The sequence below is a fragment of the Orbicella faveolata genome, unplaced genomic scaffold, assembly GCF_042242905.1.
Source record: "Orbicella faveolata isolate gen_17 unplaced genomic scaffold, um_ofav_v1 contig_34, whole genome shotgun sequence".
Classification (NCBI taxonomy): domain Eukaryota; kingdom Metazoa; phylum Cnidaria; class Anthozoa; order Scleractinia; family Merulinidae; genus Orbicella; species Orbicella faveolata.
The window spans coordinates 8,437,648-8,458,822 of record NW_028301563.1 but is presented as its reverse complement, the minus strand read 5'-3'; the positions used below and the strand labels follow the sequence as shown (position 1 = coordinate 8,458,822).

General features: G+C 38.2%; 1 protein-coding gene and 1 long non-coding RNA gene across 2 annotated transcripts; both read left to right on the top strand.

The window, feature by feature from the left end:
• The first annotated feature begins 6,596 nt into the window (after positions 1-6,596).
• On the top strand, positions 6,597-20,784 carry LOC149104578 (solute carrier family 25 member 32-like). Its single transcript, XM_089271043.1, has 5 exons — positions 6,597-6,686; positions 9,875-9,909; positions 15,111-15,126; positions 18,072-18,079; positions 20,712-20,784. The coding sequence occupies exons 1-5, from the start codon at positions 6,615-6,617 to the stop codon at positions 20,782-20,784; spliced, it is 204 nt and encodes a 67-aa protein (XP_089127169.1). The 5' UTR covers positions 6,597-6,614.
• Positions 14,008-14,461, top strand: LOC149104579 (uncharacterized). The gene is made up of 2 exons (XR_016201303.1): positions 14,008-14,068; positions 14,244-14,461. It is a non-coding gene; the product is annotated as an uncharacterized LOC149104579 (long non-coding RNA).
• Positions 20,785-21,175: the final 391 nt, after the last annotated feature.

Here is a 21,175-nt window from a genome sequence, read left to right as displayed (position 1 = left end):
GAAAATGTCCAGTGAGTCCATGACATGTACAATGTAGCTTGCTAATCTCGAAATTATGAAAAGCGTTTAATGAACAATTTATGTTTAACATTTGTAAGGAAAATAAAGAAGCTGTTCCAGTATAGAACCTTTGTTTTCTGTTGAAAGATGAAGAATTTATAAAGTTAGATTAGACGTGTGGAAAACTGAGTGTTCGGCCCATCCTTTATCCTCAGATTGTCGATCAGCTTTGTTTTCTACAAGAAGAACTGTGACTTGTATGTATCTTTTTATAGAGCTCATGATTGAAATACTTATTAAATCATGAGCATTCTCGTTAAGATGTTTTAACTAAAGAAGATGATTACGGTAAAAGTGACATACATCTGCCTGATATTCAAGCAGTTTCTCCCAACTGCTATATGTGAAAATGTATGTCAGTAAACTACTGAGGAGAACAGCATATGGTTGAGTAAAACTATATTTAAAAAAAAATGCATGTGGGCAAATTTGAAAGAGAGTTATGAAGTTTTAGCTTCACCACGCTTCTCAAAGCTGGGTTTACGTCGATGGGTTTTCAACACCCTAGTGCCAGTTTTATGCTTTTCTACTTGCGTCGAATGGAAGGAAAAAAGCTTTTAGCGATAATAAAGCTTTTGTTTTGACGAGCATGCCACATCTTGCAGAAAAGTTCAGTACAGGCCTCAAGCTCCGTTTAGTTATATAATGTTAATGAGGTTCATGTTTCTCTATATGATGTTATTTTTCAAACAGGAAAGGCCAGGAAAACGCCATTCTTCTTTACTTTGAGAAGCCTTTCGAGTAGGCAGCATTTTGTTTTACTTCATAGGCACTTTAAAGGCTACGCAGCTTGCAAATTTTAGCAAGTAATTTAAGCATACATGAACATTTGGTTGCTTGCAAGCAAACTTGTGGCTCATCTGTCGTTAGGAGACGTTCAAATTAATGATAAAATTCAGCTAATTTATTGGCAGCTCGTACTCGTCTCAATATATTCGTTCGTTCGTCTATTTGGCATTCATTCATTCAGAAGAGATGATATTACGGTGGCAAACAAGGTGGACGTACTGAAGAAACCCCGCGTACGAAAACTTCAAGATCATTTGACGTTTTTTTTTTTTTCTTTTTTGGAACGAAAATGTCAGAGAAAATATCTTACTGGTCTTGAATTATGACCTGCTTGTTAAAAGTTAATTTTGGGAAGATATTTAAAACAGTCGCACAGAAGTTTGCAATACCATGTAAATAATCTGGGTACATGTTTTTTTTTACTATTTGTTACTCGAACTTCTGGCGCATTCCTTCTTTATACCACATTGGACACTGATGTTGGGACACTGGGCACCTCGAAGTCATAATTTAGTGGTAATTAGGGAAGAACGTAAATTAAAATCGACTTTTAAAAGCGCGAGGGGCGGCATGTTTTTTTTTTTAATCTATCCGTCCCCGAGATGAAGCGTAAATTCTCACTACTAATCATCATACATTTATTAGTAATTGTCCTTGTGAGGATTTGGTGTTACATCAATATAACAGCCACATTGTTCTTGCCGCCTGTTTATGCAGACAGCATATTAATATTCTGATAAGGAAAGAGGTGCCTATTAGCTTTTCAAGTTTTGTTCAAAAAATAATAGGTTTAGAACTTGCGTTTTTCCCAGTTCATAGAAAAAGGGGGAACCGTTCCTTCGAATTATTAGCTTCTGTTTGGTCGACTATTAGGGCTGATTATTTTTTAAGAAGAAGTTTCGTGCAACAAGACAGAAAATAGATTGCCAAGGAAATTGCTAATTATACGGACACGAAAACTTTGTTAAATCTGCATCATGAACGTATTTCTTTTAGGTACAATTGTATGTATGGCAAATTTAAACGATAGTGGGTCTTCATCTTTGGCAGGATTGGCATTTAATTCCATAATATTTTTACCCTTGCGTCAAGACCTCTTGCGTCAACGTCCGCTGAGAGAGTTATTTCAAATTAGCGGTAGGTAAACATCATGATCAGAGCCATTTTCTTCATTACACTGTTAATAAGAATATAATAAAATTTGATGTTCCTATTTAGTTTCTTTTTATACACTTTTTCCGGATACTTTCGCGAGATTTCTTTCGAGTTATGTGTTTCTATCGGATTATGGAAGTAAACCTTCTTACAAGTACGAGCTGTAAAACCGAACAAATAAATAATAGAACAGATTTCTGTTGCTTGCGCAAATTGGCCTGCATTGCGGGTGGTTTTAAACAAACGGTAACAAATTAACTTCCTCTAGCATGTAATTTGAATCACAGGCTAAGAAAAGGTAGGGAACATTATGCTTCTTTCGCTAAGAAACCGACTGTTTTAATTCAAAGGATGGATTATATACATATGATACAAAGTAAAATTATGTTCACATCACAAGATAAGAAAATTAAAGTAATTTGATAATTTGATAACTGAATTAATACAATTTCGACATTGTTTACAAGACTTAAAAGGATCGAGTGATTGTTCAAGGATTTACGGTAAGCACCTCAAGTTAACTGTTAGACACTTATTCCAATGAAGAGGAAAATACTCAGCATCAACCTTTTATCAAGAAAACACAGCTTTTTTTTTTTGTTTTTGTTTTTGTTTTTTTTTTCTGCTGCTGTCGGTTTCGTTTCATATTTTACAGGTAAAATGTTTAAGCAAGCAACCGGAACGATGATCCTGCTGGTATACGTTGGATCAATAGTGATCTAATCGGCTTTACATATAAAATGAAGAATACAAAAGCAAAAACCTACACAACGTAGAATGATTTTTTGAAGGTGTACTATATTTTGGCTGGCCAAACCAGCCTTCTTCAGGTACAATGGAAGATTTAAAAAAAAACACGCACCAATGTAAAATTTTCCATTGTACCTGAAGAAGGCTGGTTTGACCAGCCGAAATATAGTACACCTTCAAAAAATCATTCTGCGTTGTGTAGGTTTTTGCTTTTGTATTCTTTACAGGTAAAGCTGCTGACTTAAGAGCCGCTTCACTTCTTCGTTCTAGATTTTGACAATGCATCATTTTCTTAGAATGAATTGGTTACGAGCACAAATGCGTGTAGCATTTTATCACATCACTTCCAAATCTACGGCTAATCGGAGATCATCAGCGACCGTCTTGGCTCCCGATTCAAACAAAAGACTTAAAACTATAACCCTTGATCTCCTAGAGAAGCAGATGGCCTGCTAAGATATCATTTAAATTACAAAATTGGTCAGAATATCGTGACATTAACAGTCTGTGCTACGCTTGATTTTCTTTATTCTCGTCTCATCTCCGCACTTGACAAGATTAATACAGTACGGCGGAAAGATATGGGGCTGACTTTGCGTAAGACCGAATAGAAAGGGTTTGACGTGAATTCGAACAAATTAGGTATAATTTTTGCCTATCGCTTCGTTTCCCAAATTATCAAGAATCCTTCAACAGCCATCTTTAGCTAAACTGAAGAAAACTTAATTAAGATACTATCTATATAAATTACAAAGCATGTAAATAGTACATTTTCAAACTCACCCTGCGCTCGAGTTGGACAGAGGATTACTGAAATCCATGGCACGAGAACGAAAAGCGGAGAAACACTCATTCTTAAATTGCGACGGATGTCTTTATCTAATCACTCTCAGATAGAAGTCAATATAATATCGAATAATCACCAGTGATGTCTAGTCGAATTATGCTGAAACAAAAGCTAACAACGACTAATGAAAGGTGGCATGATATGACTCACAGTTAAAACAACGCTTTGATGTCAGACATAAGCCAATCATGTCACTTTTTCGCGTGACGGACGACTCAGCAGACCACAGCTCGTATATGCTTTAATTCTGTTCTAATTGCACATTTGTAATGAGGAAAGAGGATACTGTTATTTAATTAATTCGTTTACCAAGGTTGACTGGATATGTCTAAAGGATAGCCATTCTTGTGTAAATGTGAACTTTTTCTTTATTCGAAATAAAAGACATAGGTAAGCTAATTCGCTGTCTTCAAGCGAGATTAAAAGGGATTTTCTGCAGTTAAACTTTGGATCCCAGAAGAAAACAAACTTCAAAAATTCCGGTTTTACTTATCACAAATAACTACGCGCAAGATGACTCAGCTTCAGATTCTCGCTTTTTATTCTCATCGCATCAAGCTTCTTGATTGGTATACTCTCATTAGTACCATATCCTCACTGCATACTCATTACCTCATCGCATAAGATTAAGTTATGGGAAGAGTCCGCGACTGATGAGGCAGTAGGCATGCAACGAGGATATGAGCAGATAGGAGCTTGGTCAACCGCCACCAGGGGAGGTGGGCGGGTCGCAAAAGACGGCTGTCTTTGTGGAGTACAGGACGAAAAGACCACGCTTCAAGCGGACAGACCAAATATAAACTCCAAATGGCGCGAAGCATTACCGACGCCACCAGCACGGGCGAAAACGGGGGAATGTTATGGAATAACAGCATGTTTTGCAATGGGCTAGTTAATTATGCAGTGAGAATAGTTTGAATGTTATTTTTGTGAACTGGATGGCTTATCAAGTTGGTATCGTTAATGATTTCCCTTTTTCATCCGGCGTGTGTTCCCTGAATTTATTTCATTTTAAATGATAAATTTTCGATGTTGAATACCCAGAGGACTTATAGAATATTGGGAGTAAAAGGTGCTCAAAATCAATAAGGTTTACGACGAAAGATCTTCTAGTCAGAGCTTACACTTTTTCATAATGTCATAAAACTTTTGCAATTTTGCTCCTTGACATCAGGTGTCTGTTGATAATTCCCAGACAGCACTTGTTCCCTTCAAATAATCCAAAATTATACCTTTTTCCATGTAACATGATGACCATGCCCCCTGTTCCCGAAAATATCTTTAAGTCTCCAATAAGCGAAGAAAGCGGGAGATAAAGATTGTCAAGTAGACGTAGTTTAGCTAAACCACGCGTTGTCAATGTAAAAGAAATTGTGATCATTATGCGACCAGTGTTTATATTCACAGTTTGACTACGTCATTCTTAAAATAGTTCATGTTTTTATTGAAGAAGAATTCACGAAAGGGTTGTGAGAGAAACAGAGCACTGACAGGGCTAGAGACAAAATGAGGTGGAGGGAAGATGCTGCTGCCCTATATGCCACGTGGCATGCAGTGGACAGTTATTAGTTATGTAGTTTACGCGGCAGGTCGATGCCGTTGCCCGGAGTGTGACCGTCACCATGTCAAAGGTACAAGTTGGGACGTTCAACGTATGTGTGAACCAGTACAGCCAGTCAGCCATTTACCAGTTGCCTGGCACTAAGATGGACCACATCGCTGTTAACGTGCTACCACTATAAACCCTTCATCAGACACCCCCATGAAACGAAGAGGATTCAGTTAATTCAGTTTTCACCTGCAATCATAGACAAAAGTCTTGGGACAAATTTGCGCTCTTGGCGCTTTTGCACACACGCCAGACAACAGTCGCAAGCGAAAACAACTTCACCTGCTTAGCCTCTCCCCCCACCCTACCTACAATGTGTAATTTCGCCTGAGTTTTAACATTGTATTTAGTAGGGAGGAGGGAATAGCAACGCCTCTTTAAAAGAATTGCAGTGCTTTTTTCAAACTTCAGTGAAGAAGATAAAAGATAAACACAGACAAGCACGTTGAATTACATCAGTATTCCAAGGGCTCTTGTCCACCATTGCAGTTCTTGATTTGTTTTATTAGGGTTTTCAGTCTGATAATTTATGGATTTTTAAAAGATATATTACCCTGGTTGCAAAACGAGCACACTATTCAAAGGGCGAAAAGAACTATCCCCCTCCCCTACAAGAACAAACAAACAGACAAAAAAGACCAAAAGAAAAAAACCTGCGAGCCTTTCTCGCAATATAAAAACCTGTGTCAGCGTAGACAACAAGAAGAGAATCTTGGCAATGGAGTCGAAGTTAAAAACTACATTGTATAGTCTTGTTAATGTAAAATTATAACTACATCAGTTATTGACAGGGAGTGGCTCGGGGAGGTATCAGCATTTCCCTTATTTTCCTAAATTCTTGGTTCCAGACCTCGCACCAGTTGACCGCGTATTTAAATTTTATTACGGCCGCCACACAACACAAAATACGAGCGATGAGGATAAGCTTACATTTCTTTCCAAATCTTAAATTTGCTAACGTAACCCTGAGAAAAAGGATTACGGCCCATCCGATTGATACGGTGTTGTCGTTTTAATTTGTTATACGGTGAAAAAAAAAACACTCGTCACCGAGTGAACGCTCTTAGAGTGTCTAGTTACATGTAATGTGTGTACAACTGAATTACCTTGACAAAAAAAAAAAAAGAAAAAGAAAACGAAAGACATCCAGACTTTTAGGTTAGAATAAGTGCTAATAAATGGCCTGTAATGGATTTCAAAAACAACCCTTAACTGTCAACTCAAAAGTTAACTTAGCATATACATGTAGGTTAGTGACACTAGAAGGTGTGAATTTGATATGTTTTAGAGAATAGTATTTACATGTAAATCTGTTCATTTAGAGGCTGAAATAATGTATTTAAAACCTGGAAAATCTGACTCAACTATCATTTTTTCCCCTAGAACTCTACAGAATATCTTATAATGGCTTCATTATCAAAAATGTTTGCTGCCACTGCAAGATATCCCTATCAAGTGGTCAGATCAAGGCTTCACGTAAGGACTGTGCAGGGATTGTTTGATGTCGTTCAACATGGTGCAGCACTTCCCCTGTGAAGCTTTTCAGACCAGAGGGCGTTGCAAGAGCAGCGGGTCATGGAATACATTGCATGGGTTTGTATGACCGGTAACCAGTCTACAATCCCAAAGTTGATAATCAGGTGATTTTGTCCCTTTTTGTTGAGAAAAACGCGACATTTGCCAACTTTGATTAAGGGGGGGGGGGGGGGCAAATATGTGATCCAGCTTAGCTGTCCCAACTACATTTGTCCAGGATTGTCTGAAAGAGATCTGCGAAGAATTTTCTAGTGAAGGTAACGCAAACGATTGTCATGGCGTCACAATATTTTAGAATTTGATTTCGGGTCAATGACGTACACTTTGTCTCTGTAAATTGGACAGAACTTTTCTACATCAATCTGGATTAAGGCTCGGTGCAGATATTCGTGGAATATAACTCGTAACCGCCTGTAATAGAACGAAATTTGCGATCTGCTTCAAGCAAAATGGGATTTAGAGCTCTTGTCCATTATTTAGGGCATTTTCCAGGATTATTAATTCGCGAAGTAGCAGATCTTTGTGTTGTTTCACGGAATAGTGTTAAATAAGTTGATTGAAGCTTACCCGTGCACAGTGTTCAGATATATCACGAAAACACGCGACACAACAACTTCCGGGTTCCATGCATTTAACTAACGCGCACGAATAACCAACAACGGTTAACCATTTGAAAGTCAGCGTTTTGCAACCTAACCTTCGCTGATCTTCCCAATTGGCAGAAGGTACACAAATTTCTCACTTCACATCATTTGAAATGTAGGATGGGAGCAATTTGGTGGCAAAATAGTAGAGTTTGACACTTGAAATATGATTAACCATTTGCCGGAGACAATAAGTTAACTACATGTCTACCCTTTCTATCTTAAGTGAACGGCTAACCATATAAACCTTCTCGCAAAGCTCTGTTGTGCTAGTTCTTCAATGTTAAATAGTTTTTAGTAATTCCTATGAAGCGGAAAAAGGTATAATTCGAATGACACGAAGCTGTTTAGAACCAAAATGTTTTATCCGGTGACACTTCCAAAGCCGAGAACAAACCTCGCTCTATACGCGTCTCGGTATTGGAGAGCAAAACGAAGAGAGACAGGCCTAATTTAATCGCGTTTAGGTAGGAGCAACGCTTTATTGCTGTCCACTGATAAACTCCGCGAGAGAGCAAGGACAAGGCGAAAATATTTACCTGCTGGGTGTCCACTGTTTCAACCGAATTTGCATCATTTCTGTTTCGCACGAATCAACCACCCCTCTAAAGAAGTAGACAAGATCATTTTTTCAGTGCAGGAAATAGAAAATCCATTTCAACACAATATCTTACGCATAGTTGGATTTTAGGGGCGAACAAATGAGTCATTTGCCCCTTGAGAAGCAATAGAGGTTTATGTCACGGACTTATCGATCGCCTACCGTAGAAGGTCATTTAAAAGGATGACTTTACATTCTTTGGCGCCTACCCAGGTAAAACTTGTCGTTGCATGCTGTTTCTTTTTAGTAGCGCTCGTTAGCTGTACCCGCGAGATGGTACAACTCCCCCTTTTCTCTAACTTGTTTCACAGCGAGTGGTTTGACATTCTTTAAGGTTGCCGAACACAGTTTTCGTACGCGTTTTTGCTGATGCAATTCAGCGCGCGCACAAGGATTGCAAAAAACAAACATGCCGTCAATAGAGCGATCATTTTATTTACTCGACAACTGCAGTATCTGTGCTATTTTTCTCTATAATTGAACGCGGGGTATTGATGACTTTAATCTTTTATTACAAAGATATGTTAGAAAAGGTAACGATGCAAAGAACCCAGCAATTTTCAGCTTTTTCTTTCTTTCCGAAAGAACCCAGTTAAATGCAGCGCATGCGTAGTAAGTAGAAAAATTGCGATTGAATGAAAATTGCACTCTCGGAAATAGGCCTATTTCTGGAGAACCACTCATTAGAATTTCACGAAATTTGGCACGAAAATACTTAACGAAATAAGTAACTCGAGTAGTAAAAATAATTGAACTTTAACAAAGGTAATTCTAGATATTCCAGTGAGCCTTCAACAAGGGATAATTAAAGATCTCTCTGTTAAATTATTAGCGAAATGGTGTTAACTTGTAAGAATCGTTACAAGCTTGTTGCATGCAAATTATAAAGAAAATCTAATGACTAGATTTTCTGCAAATAAACAAAACCGATTTTAAAGGTCGGTTTATATTTATTCATGTTGCCATGGTAACGGCACATACGTCAGCTTAACCATAAAAAAACCAAAGTTTTTGTTGTTAACTAGCTTGTTGCCATTTTTGACGACCGAGGGATCAAGGGTTTTAGAGAAAAAGGTGAGTGAAACACAAGTATCAAAAACTGTGTTTAGCCACCTTAAATTCTTCTTTCAGACAATTCCAGACAAAAACGTTGGGACACAAAGCAAGTTCTCCCCTCCCCCCTCCCTCCCCCGCCCCTCATTCACTTACAATGTTGATAATCAGGTGATTTTCTCCCTTTTTGTTGAGAAAAACGCGACATTTTCCAGCATTGATTAGGGGGATGGGGGATACGTGATCTAGTGCAACTGTCCCAACTACTTTTGTCAGGGATTGCAGAAGAGGTTAACAAGCAAGACACGGTAACCTAGCACTGTGTGGTGTTCAACTGTTAAACGAGGCTATTTGAGCTACATGTACAGTAAAATCATTGCAGTTTTTAGCTCTTCGTCCGTCGCTTATTGCAATTTAATGTTCAGGCTTTTAAAGTAAATGCTGGTAAAGTAAGGAGGGGTTGGAGGTGGGCGGGGACTCCCATTTGATTTCAAAAGGTCAGGGATGATCGTCGTCTCGCTTAGGGGTGTAAATCACGGATTTTGGTCTCACTTAAGATGTTCACACTACTTTTTGCCGTCAGAGTATCTTTTAGGGTGCTCTCTCGAGAGGAAATAAAAACAGAAAAGTAACAAGGAAAATGTTGTCATTTCCGTTTTAAATGGTATTTCTGGGGGGTCAAATAAAGCTCGAGCCACGCGTCATGGGAAGAACAGACCTCGTTTTAAGAACAGATTCAAAAGATGGCGGTGTTTGCTGAGAGGAGGGCTCTATATTAAGTCACGATACCTGAACCGAACTATCGCAATTGTCAAATTTCTAATTTTAAGAATCAGTACACAATGGCCGAGTACAAAGGAGCAGTGTACGAAAAACGTTCAGGTGAGAGTCGAGTCGAAATTTCTTACTCAGCGAGAAACAATGAAATTAAATAGTAAATGGTTATTGTGTTCGACTTAAGCTGACAGTGGATGTCTGTTGACTGTCTTTAAGTTGTATTTTCCTGTCTATGTTTACCACTTAGTTATGGCTGGTTTGCAGTGTCACGCCATCAAAAATAAAAATCATAACCATTCAATAAATTAAGTCAAGAAGCTGGGATATGAAAGATTATTGATACATAAACAGCCTCGCCAAGATTTAGGTCTGTGCAGTTTTTCATTCTCCCGCTATTCGGAGAAGTGTTTCACACAAATTTATAGAGCTTTGTATGGAGTCGCCATGTTTGTGCCCCTCGGAGGGACACAAACATGGCGGCCGTAAAGTAACAGAAACATCTGTCATTGAGTTTTGCCATTGAAACGAAACGTTATTACTCTAGAGCTCCGACACATTAAAATTAATACTTTTTCTATAGCAATAACTGTTTAGTTAGCAAAAACTTGAGCAATAACTCATCTTTTTAACTATCCGAGAGCCTTATCGGGCCGCCATTTTAATGTCACACAACGCATAAACTTGGAAATTCAAACGTGCCCTACTTCAAAATGAGGAACCCTGTAGAGCTTAAACGCTGCAAAACATCAAGTTATTAAAGGGTCTTACATCTGATGAAAGTGAAACTTCAGAAGGATTGGTAATTTCTTATTTTGGAAAATGATGACGTCACATGAAAAGCGGCAATTGAAATTTGCGGCGCTGTCTGGCTTGGATTAAAAGTTCCTGAATTTCCAAATCGAGGCAAATGGTACAGAAATGTCCTACCAAAGTCTCTGGAAATTCTGAGAATTGTTAAATTTCCGAAAAGGGAACCTGCATTCGACTAAGATATTCGAAAAAAATTCTGCGTGCAAAATAAAATGGAACGGAAATCCACGGGAAGAAACTCGACAAAATTTGGGCATACCAAAATCTGGAAATTATGAAAAATGTTGTTCCACTCGGGAATTGCTGGTCTGGAAATTCAAACCAAAACTGTGGATGTAGGGAAAAGCACCCTCCATCAAAAATACATTTATACAACCGACACTCCGCGGGGGGGTGGGGGAGGGGGGTTCTCCGTCACATGAGCTATATAGGTATGTGCGGCTCCTAAGGGTATGGTTTTTGAATCGTTTTGGTAATAAATAGGGTATCGATTTAAGCTGATTTTGGCCCAGGCCGAGCTCGCGAGTCCGCGATTCCAGTCATCTCTTTTAGCAGCGGAAAAATCCAAGATGGCGGCAACAATGAAGGGCGGATTACTCAAATTCATGTTAAATAATTTCATCTTTCGAAGAGAATTATCGGAAGTCTAAACCTCGTGGCTGAGTTTGACAAAGATGGCTGAGATGCTGGTCAGGTAAGCTTCATTTTGGTCTGTTTTCGAGCATTTTCCCGTTCAGTTTGGATGAATTATGTCTGTTTTTGTCCTGCAAATTTGTTATCTCAGCGGTGGTCGATATGGCAAGAATTTTTCGAAAATCTTGAATTTAGGAGCAGCAATTGAAAATCTGAAATCATACGTTCCTGCAGACAGGAATATTGTTTCTTTCAAAAAAGTTTTCGGTCTGCTTGCTCTGCTGGGGTGACAAAATCTTGTACGGCGTGCGGCGTCGACAAAACCTAGATCGGACCGGACCGGATCACGGATCGGATCACGGACCGGATCACGGACCGGATCACGGATCGGATCACGGATCGGATCACGGATCGGATCACGGATCGGATCAAGGAAAAAAATCTAAAATTTTGTTGAGCAAATTGCACTAGCGTGACTACTGTGAGCAGAACGTTTTATTTAATTCAGGTGTGATATTCCTTTATTCTTTTATAATATCAAGCCAACTGGGAGCTGGTCACAGATCAATTTTTTTCAGGCTGTTGGGTTTTGATTGCGATGATCAATCATGTCTTCATATCTTTCTCCGCAGTTCAGATAAATGATATTTCATGTAATCACTTGCAGCAAAGGTAAACTGTCATAAAACGAGTCAGTATGGTAATAATAGGACGAACGTATGAATAGAAACACAAAAACGAAAAACACTAAAAAATTAAACACCTGATGATTTCAAACAATTTCCGTTTTTGAGACAAGTTTATACTTTTACAAGATGTGAGTCTGGAATACGATATTTCGCACTGGAATAAAACGAAACAAACCATTTGTATTTCAAGGAAATATAGCTGTTTTTCAAAAAATTCTAGGAATAACATCGATAGTGTGAACGATAACGCAACCCGAGAATAAACAACATTTTAGGAGTAACGTCACGATTTTTAGAGTTATTTTTAGGGTTGTAAAGAGCTGCCTTTAAATAGAATAAAACCTTAAAATGATCGTGTTCTAGGATAGAAAACACTTAAGAGGCAAGAACAAATCAAAACGGAATGAGGATCGTTAAGGATGGCAAAGATTAACGGGGATTGCAAATGACGAACTTGAAAAACTAGGCTAGTTTTTTCAAGATGTGCAAATCGTGACTTAGCTCCTTCAAAGCAAGTCATGTCCTTAAGCTTTCGCACGTAAGTTTTCTCATTAACTGTATTGTGTGTAACGCCAACTGTAACGCTCACATCTAACACGAAAATGTAGCCGAGAATTAGCCACTGAAAACAATTTCAAAAACGAGAATGGGAGGTTCACGCAAGCTTCGAGCCAACTAACGTTCAAATATAACTACATCTGCCTGTTCATTACAATTTAAATTCGTCGTAAATTAGGCCCTTATGTGGCTTTTTAAATGACCTCTTGTCATTCTCTGTAATTAACATGTCATTGCGTCAAATTCGGGATTCTTATTTTCATTTAACATATTTTAGTTTTCCACTTTTATTTTTTATTTATTATTATCTTATAAACGGTTGGATTTTTGTTTTTGATTTTTTTTTTTCTTTAAAACTTTGTTGTTCTTTTTTCTGTGATCCGATCCGTGATCCGATCCGTGATCCGATCCGTGATCCGGTCCGTGATCCGGTCCGTGATCCGATCCGTGATCCGGTCCGTGATCCGATCCGTGATCCGGTCCGTGATCCGATCCGTGATCCGATCCGGTCCGATCCAGGTTTTGTCGACGCCGTACGGCGTGCGTAATTTATGTAGTTTAAGACAGGTATTAATGTGAACTTAACAAAACTTTGGACTTGATGTACTGCAAAAGCTCATTTACCGTATCTGTGCTTTTATTTGCTTATGCAGGTAGACAGGTGTCTCTGATTTTACAATTCCACAACCAAGAATCTTTCAAGAGATGTCTTTTGGGATTAGCCAACAAGTACGTGGGACTTGATCAAAGAGAACTGGAAATGGCAAGGAAGGGAAGACGTCGTCGTGTGTCAACAAGAACTGTAAACAAAAGGAGGTTTCCAATTGGGGAATACAAATATGGTATGAGAAACTTGAAAGCAAATTACTTGTTGGAGTGCAAGTCATTACAAAAAGAGAAGGAAAAGTTGGATTCTGTTTTGGATGAGGTCATTATCATGAATTTATGTGTCTACAGTGCCAGATATATGTAAAGTTAATGTCTTATTTTTCCTGGGACACTGAAGAAGATGGTGTAACTTTTTTTCTCGAGAAGCTTGACTGCAACCATATTAAAGTACTGAGCAATTCAGAACTTCCACATGCCCCCCTTCCCCCTTCCCCACCTGAGGCATTCTAATTTTTTGAGTTGTTCCTGCTGGCTGCTGCTGATGTTCAAATGCAGCACTTTATGCTCATAATAGGGATTCAAATGCCCCCATTCCTGGAACTTGGCAAAGCATGATGGACCCATGATTGAAAATTCCCAAGGAGATTTTTAATGAATCATTTTTCAAATGATGTAGACAGCTTTAGCAGGCCTTAATCCTCTAGCCATAACACCACAAAGGACACATTTTCTCTCGTTAAATTCCCCCAACATCTCAATCTTTATCCTGATTTTCACACCGCCCAGGCAATTTGGCACTCGATGGGCATATATATTGCAGGACAGCAATGGTCATTTAATTATTTTATCTGAGTTTCTTATTGATGTACTTTTTACTGACCTAGAAACGAGAGGCCAGTGATACATATTAAAAAGGAAAAGACAAAGTTGAACTTGGCATCCAGGAAGGTAAAACATTGAAATGAGAATATATGGACGGCCAATGTCCAATGACCGACTTTTATTTTATAGTGTTTGGTGCTGAAAACGTTTGCCAAGATATGTATGTCTAAATAACATGCCTTGGTTGATAACTGATCATTGTGTATAGAATTCTACTCATGTTCTTGCCCTCTGTACACAGCTGAAGAGGATTCAAGAGAAAGAAGCTGCACTATCTTCTACCAAACGACAACTAGCACCAGAAACAATAAGTAAGGATATATACATTTGTTTTATTATAAACAGCTTGGCAACACTTTTTTTTAATATTTATTTATTGTATGTCAAGTTTAGATGTGAGACCTCTTGATGAGCTCTCAGGGCAAACAGTATTTAAATCTATTTTAATGAAAAACAAAACACAGGTAGAGTGTGTGGCTCTGTTTATAGCTATTCTCTCCCTAGTTGCCCTTCAGAAGTGGGGATATAAATGCCAAAATTGGTAATAATGGTTTCCATTGTTTAAACTTGATTTGTTGAAGTTTTGGATATGTAGTATTTTAGTATTTATTTGAAATAGTGTTTCACTGAGGTATTCAGGACTTTCGATCAAGATGGGCTAACCTCAAGTTGTACTGTTTATTACAGTAACTTTAATTAAAATCAAATCTATGCATTCACAGTTTCACAACTTACACTGTGACCAAGGTAAATAATAATATTGAGGTCAGTGGTGTTTTTCTCTTGTGTGCCTGAGGTGACTAAAAGTTAGAATTTACCGGTTATGGGAAACATTAATACAATGAATGACATCTTTTGTTCTCCAAAAGAGAAAAATACTTAAAAGGCAGTATGAACCTACTCAAATCAGTGATACAAATTCAGAAGTACTTTCAGTTCCCAAGACCGAGATTTCAAGCAGGTGCAGAAAGAAGGAAACTCTGGAGAGCTGCAAAGAGGTTCATGGAGGCACCTCAGATAACAAAAAGCCTGCCTTGGATGGCACGTGGGTTACTTTAGTAAACAAAGCCTCACCTAAACAGCTTATTGATTATGTTGCAAATTCCAGCAAAGTTGTAAATAAAGTGCTAGAATCAGTTGTTAAATCCATTGTTGAAAGCTTTGAAATCAGTAATGATAACTCCCTATGCAGTGTAAAAATACTTTATAGTAATGGTTTGCTTAGTAAGGAAAAGTACAAAGCAATAGGGTCCAATTTGTCCATGTGTTGTACATGCAGTACTACTAGCAAGTGAAGAAAAGCAATTCAACTACTTAAAGGTGCACGGATCCCTAAGCTGTTGACTTGCGATAAAGTCAAGCAGTATATTAAAAGTAACTGGAATGGAGCCAAAGTTCATGATCTATCTGAGTTGTATTATGACTTAGATGAAAGTGAGCATGTGAATGGGGCTTATAGAGAGCTTACTGATCTTTTACTTGAACTGGCTGACCTCTTTATTTTTATTGATGAATCTTTAGGTGAAAATTCACACCTTATCCATTTTGGTGAGGAGAGGTATCATTTTCATGTGGCATGTGGTGCCAACGGAGCACCTTTTGGTAAGGATGATGAAGCCACAGCGTGGCTTCTATCGTTTATTAACAGTGGAACCCACATTACCAGTGAAAAAGAAAACTTCCTTTTGGCAGGAGCCAACTGCTCAGAAAATCACATTGTCATGAAAAGGTTTGCAAAAAAACTGGTTCATGAATTTCAATCCATCAAGGAAAAAAACCTTTCACGTAAGAAATTTCAGTGTTAAGTTTTCACTTGAATTGTTTCCATCAGACATGAAATTTTCGGCATCGTATTCTGGAGAACTCAGTAATGCAGCTTTCTTCTTTTCTTCTTTTGGTAATGTAAATGAAACTAACAAACACATTACAAATGGGTCACTTGGACCTGAACCAGGAAGTACATGGCACCCTTGGGTTTATGCAAAGAGATTAGAAGTGGTTGAGAGTGTGAAAAAGCTCAAGGAAAAGTTTGATCAATCATCTTATGCAGAATCAACAAAGAGAACAAAAGTTCTTTATTTTATAAGAGGGAAAGAATCAAGGCAGGAATTCGAACCTTTAATTGGTCCATATGTTGATCTTGGACTTGGCGAGCCCCTTCATAATGCTAACAATGCATGGCAATTTATCCACAGTACCATACTGAGTTTGAGTCTTGAAAAATCCAACATCCCTTCTTCATGCAAAGATGTTAATGATGTTCCAGAGAATTCGTCTTTTGCCAAGTACCTTTCAGTACTCACAACAGAAGTTAAGGCTGGAAGGCTAATGAAAAAAGTGACAAAATGGTTCAACAGTGGTCGAAAAAATAGCTTTGACTACAGATTTACAGGCAAAGAAAGTAAGAAACTTAGCCATAAGTTTATGTACCTAGTTTCAGCTTTGGAGAGTGATGATGATCCACCTGAAACCAAAATGAGACTTTGTGCAATTGTAAATTGTGCTTTAGAGCTGAGGGGGACAGTTTCACTTTTTTCAAGGGTAAACATAGATGGGGAAGACTTAATGGCATTGAAAGGTCATTGTCAAAGGTTCCTTAATGTTGTGTCCACACTACAAAGTGTTAATCCAGCTGTTTAGACAATAGGATATGTTGTACCATGCCACACTGAGTTCTTGTATAAGAAGTATAAAGTTGGTTTAGGCATTAATAGCATGCAAGGCCGAGAAGCTAAGCATGTAAGATTACAACAATATGCCAAACATGCTAGTCTTGCAACAAGATGGGAGGTTGTTCTAAAGCATGATTTTGTTCCAATGTTTGGCGTAGAAGGGCTGACCCACATCACTCTGGCTACACCAAATGTACTGACGAATACATCCCAGCATGTGTCAACAATGACAATTTTTGCTTTTGTGGGTGTCCAAAGGAAACTGATAAAGATAAGTGCAAGATGTGTTCCTCTGATATCTACAGAGAGGTCACTATCACAGCAGGCTTGGGAGAGCTGTCTGAAGGTTTGAACATGCTCTTAAGCGTCTGTGCAGAATAGATTTCATGTTTCTGTGACAGTGGTTGTAAGATGTTAAGTGACCAAATCACTTAGTCTAGTTTTGCAATAATTGATCGTAAGTTACTACTCACATTTTCAGTGCACTGTATGGTCATTCAGAGATCAGGACAGTGGGTGTCCCATTTACTATTTAATTGCAAACTCAAAGTTGTTCTATTATTGAGCTCTTAAGCATCTGTGCAGAATAGATTTCATGTTTCTGTGACAGTGGTTGTAAGATGTTAAGTGACAATATCACTCAGTATAGTTTTGCAATAATTTACTACCCACATTTTCAGTGTACTGTATGGTCATTCAGAGATTAGGACAGTGGGTGTCCCATTTACTATTTGATTGCAAACTTACTGTTTTGTGCCTTTTTTCAATTAGCGCAAATCATTAATATCACTCTTAAGGTTGGCTGTTATTAAAAATGTGTTATTTAACACTGTTTGTAACTTGTCAATTTCCCCATTGGTAATAAAAGTTAATGACAAGTGTGGTCCAGTCTCGTTTTCATTTGTGCAACCAAACATCTTTATGAATCCAACTCATTCTTACTTAACATAACAGTACAGTTATTAACTGGCATATTCTCTCTAATCATTTTTCATCACATGGACTTGAAAAAATAATTATATAGATTTTTCATCTGGAATGGCATGGAGAATTCAGATGATGCCTGATGCTGGGGCTCAAGGTTAAGTAAATATGCAAAGCACTGCATGGATGTTTTTTTTTTTTTTGGTCTGTTTTTGCTTTAAGCCGGTATTTTGCAGCCTCCTTTGCAGTCATCGTTTGTTTATGCTACCTCCCCCCCCCCCCCCCTCCCCCACTTTGTTGGAAGTGAGCATGTTGTGCCTTGGTAATTCATTGCGTTCGTACCTTTTGATAAGGGCATTTTTCTTCCCAGGGGGTGGGGGACCCATATAAAACAGATGGAAAATATGGTAGTCCCCCAGGATTCTTCTTACACTAACCATAAACAGAACAGGTATTACAACAATGTTACATAGACCTACAGGTCAATAAAAGCTGAGTCAATGTTTTGTCACAAGTACATTGTGAACATAATGATATCAATTAACTCAACAACCTTCACTGTTCATTCAATTCAAAGTAAACTGAGGTACCCCCAGTCGGTTGTAATGTCCATATCTGGTCTTGACCTGCAGCATTTCCAGTGTTTTAGAGTAGTAAAAGGTGGCAGGGTGAGCTAGATTAATAATGACCCTACTGTAAGAGTTATCTTTTTCCATTTTAAACATCATGTCATCTCCTTTAATGCATTTCGCGTACTTGTTGGCTAACCCAAAAAGAAATCTTTTGAAAGATTCTTCGTTGTGGAATTGAATTTCTTCTATGTTCTTAGTATTTTTCGTCAACACGCCACCAGTTTCCTCTGTAAGTGAAGCGGTTTTGAAACAGAGGAACACTTCCAATGGCATATGTCGCTTTAACCTGACGGTCCAAGGAGCTGAGCCATTTGTCTTTCGCCTCAACTTGCGCACAATGCTTGTGTTCCATTGGACGACTGACCTCGATAACCCTCGATAACATACGGGATGGTTGAGCAAGGTGAAACTTGTACCCTTTCTCCGGGGCAAACGTATGCTTTTTTTACAACCGCTCTAGTCAGTTCTATCAGTTCTCCACCAATCTCCTGATTTAATTTCTTCTTTGAGCCACTAGACGCACTAACAACCTCGTCAACCACACGATGAACTGCCACAACAGATTCCGCCATCTTATAATTCGACTTGCTGCTGCGCGGTAGACCGCTGAGACCTGGATTGCAGGCTACATTTCCGAAATGATCGAAAACGGAAGCGCGCGAGCTCGGCGTGCCATTTTGGTCATAAATAGGGTATGGTTTTTGCACTGTAGCCTTAATATGCGTATGTTTTTGAGAAGAAGCCACTTTTTCATCATTATCGAAAAGAAAATTAACAAAAGCCCTTCACAAATTATGTTTACAGTAATTTAACATTGGTCCGAACTAGGAAACTAATTAACACGCAGGTCTGAAACAGGGTTTTAAGTTAAGGGTCAGGTCATAAATAGGGTAGTGAATATTGCAGAGTTTGGTCATAAATAGGGTAAGGTTTTGGGAAGCGGGCCGCACACCCCTACTCAATTTTGCTGGGAGTACCCCCCCCCCCCCTTCGGGGGGCGACACTTTTAGAAGTAGAGAATGATTAGTGTTACTTGTTAGAATCAGCTGAGGGACACCTTTTCAAACCCAGCAGGTGTCTTAAGCTTGACTGGGTAAAGCGAGGCGTGTCACTGTAGTTACATCATTGTCGTCTTAACGTGGCATCTTCCTTCGTGTTCCATTTCAAAATTATAGATACGAAGGAGTGAAAGGATTTTACAAGGGACTGGTTCCTAATGTCTGAGGTAAGATGGATTTTTGACTTATACAATAATCCCAAATTACCACAATTACCACAAAGTCTGAGAACATGCATTCTTGTTTGCGTCTCCCCGCATTGTTGTCAAATCCCAGTAATAGGGACCAGGATTGCAGTTTGGGTCATTCTTGCTGGCGTGACGGTATCGCAGTACAGCATGGATGCTAGGCTTTTGTACAACACAGTGGAATAGATAATGTATCTACTTTACTCGGGTGTCCGTATTAAGCGGGTTCTCATAACAGACTTAGCGAACACATGTTTTGTCGATGTGTAAATAAATCATAACTTTATTTCTCAGTGCCGTTGTATTTAGCTTAACAGAGCTAGTTGAGGACGCTCTAAATTACAATTTATTGTAACAGAAAAAATGGCAAAAAGTATTGAGTATAAACCTATCTTATCTAAAATTATATACATAAAAATTTACTGAGTTAAAGTCTACTTCCAAAATATCTATTTAGTCTATGTAACTGAAGAACAAATATACAAATGTCTCGCACTCAATTTAAAGTCAAATGTAAGAGCGTCAATACTCATTTATTATAGTAAGTTTAGTGAAATTAAAAGCTTTCATTTTCTAACAGATTAGAATTGGTGCATAATTATGAAAATCTGCAGTGCTCAGATAACCAGTGTTTGTAAAACGCGGTCAACTTTGTATATGAACTTGTCACTTGAGATACAGAAAAATGTTCGTTGTCGCTATTAAGCGGTCTCTTTATCTTATCTCCTTATCTCCTTGTCATTATTATTGACAGCAGCGGAAAAAAAAAATAATATTAAAAACTTAGTTGAGGTTTGACTGAGCGTGTTTTTTAAAGGCGCAATAATTCAACGATTCTTTCACTTGACGTGGTTAACAATGTTTGAAACAAAAACACCAGTGAAAGAAAGAGCAAAAATAATTAAATGTCACAAGTAAACACAGACAACAAAGCAGCAAGATGAAAAAGGAAATAAAAACAAAACAAACAAAGGAAAGAAGCAAACATTAAAGCAAGATAACAAGCATGCAAACTAGGAAACTGACATCAAAACAAGCAAAGGAACAAACAAGCAAAGTAACAAACATAAACAAACAAACAAACAAACAAACACGAAAACTAGGAAACACGAAAAAAATATATTACCAACAAACAAGCCAACTCGAAACTAAATTCTGAAGTCAATAAACAATCAAAGAAGCAACTAGCAACTGTCTGTCCTTATTATTAATAATTTTTTGTTTTTGTTTTTCAGGGTGACTCCAGCTTGTGCCCTTACCTTTATGGTGTACGAAAACGTAATTCACGTTCTAATGCCGTCCAGTTAGCATCGGGGGAATTAATAGTGAAATAGAAAATGCCAGAGCAGTCTGAACGATGTTCTTTATACCTCAAATGTTCTAACTGGACCCTTGGTTTGAGGAAAAGGATTTAGTTGGATTAGTTAGTGGCCATTGTTCAGGAAAAATCTAGAAATGGGGGCATACCTTTTTTTACCGCAGTTTTAATATTAAAGAACAGCTACAAATGATAAGCAAAGAGGTGAAAAAATCTCAAGAGACATTGTAATGGAGTTGGAATTTCGTCCGGTTTGATGCAACAACAAGCCTTATTGCTCGAAGCATGTTCTTATTGGTCGTTCGTTGGTTACATGGTTGATTAACAGCTCGAGTCTGGTATGGTCGACTCAGGCTGAATATTATCAATTTTGACATTGAA

Coding starts and splice junctions, on each gene's coding strand:
- LOC149104578 (XM_089271043.1), top strand. CDS start 6,615: ATGGCTTCATTATCAAAAATGTTTGCTGCCACTGCAAGATATCCCTAT. Junction 6,687..9,874: donor TGGTCAGATCAAGGCTTCAC/GTAAGGACTGTG, acceptor TCTAATTTTAAG/AATCAGTACACAATGGCCGA.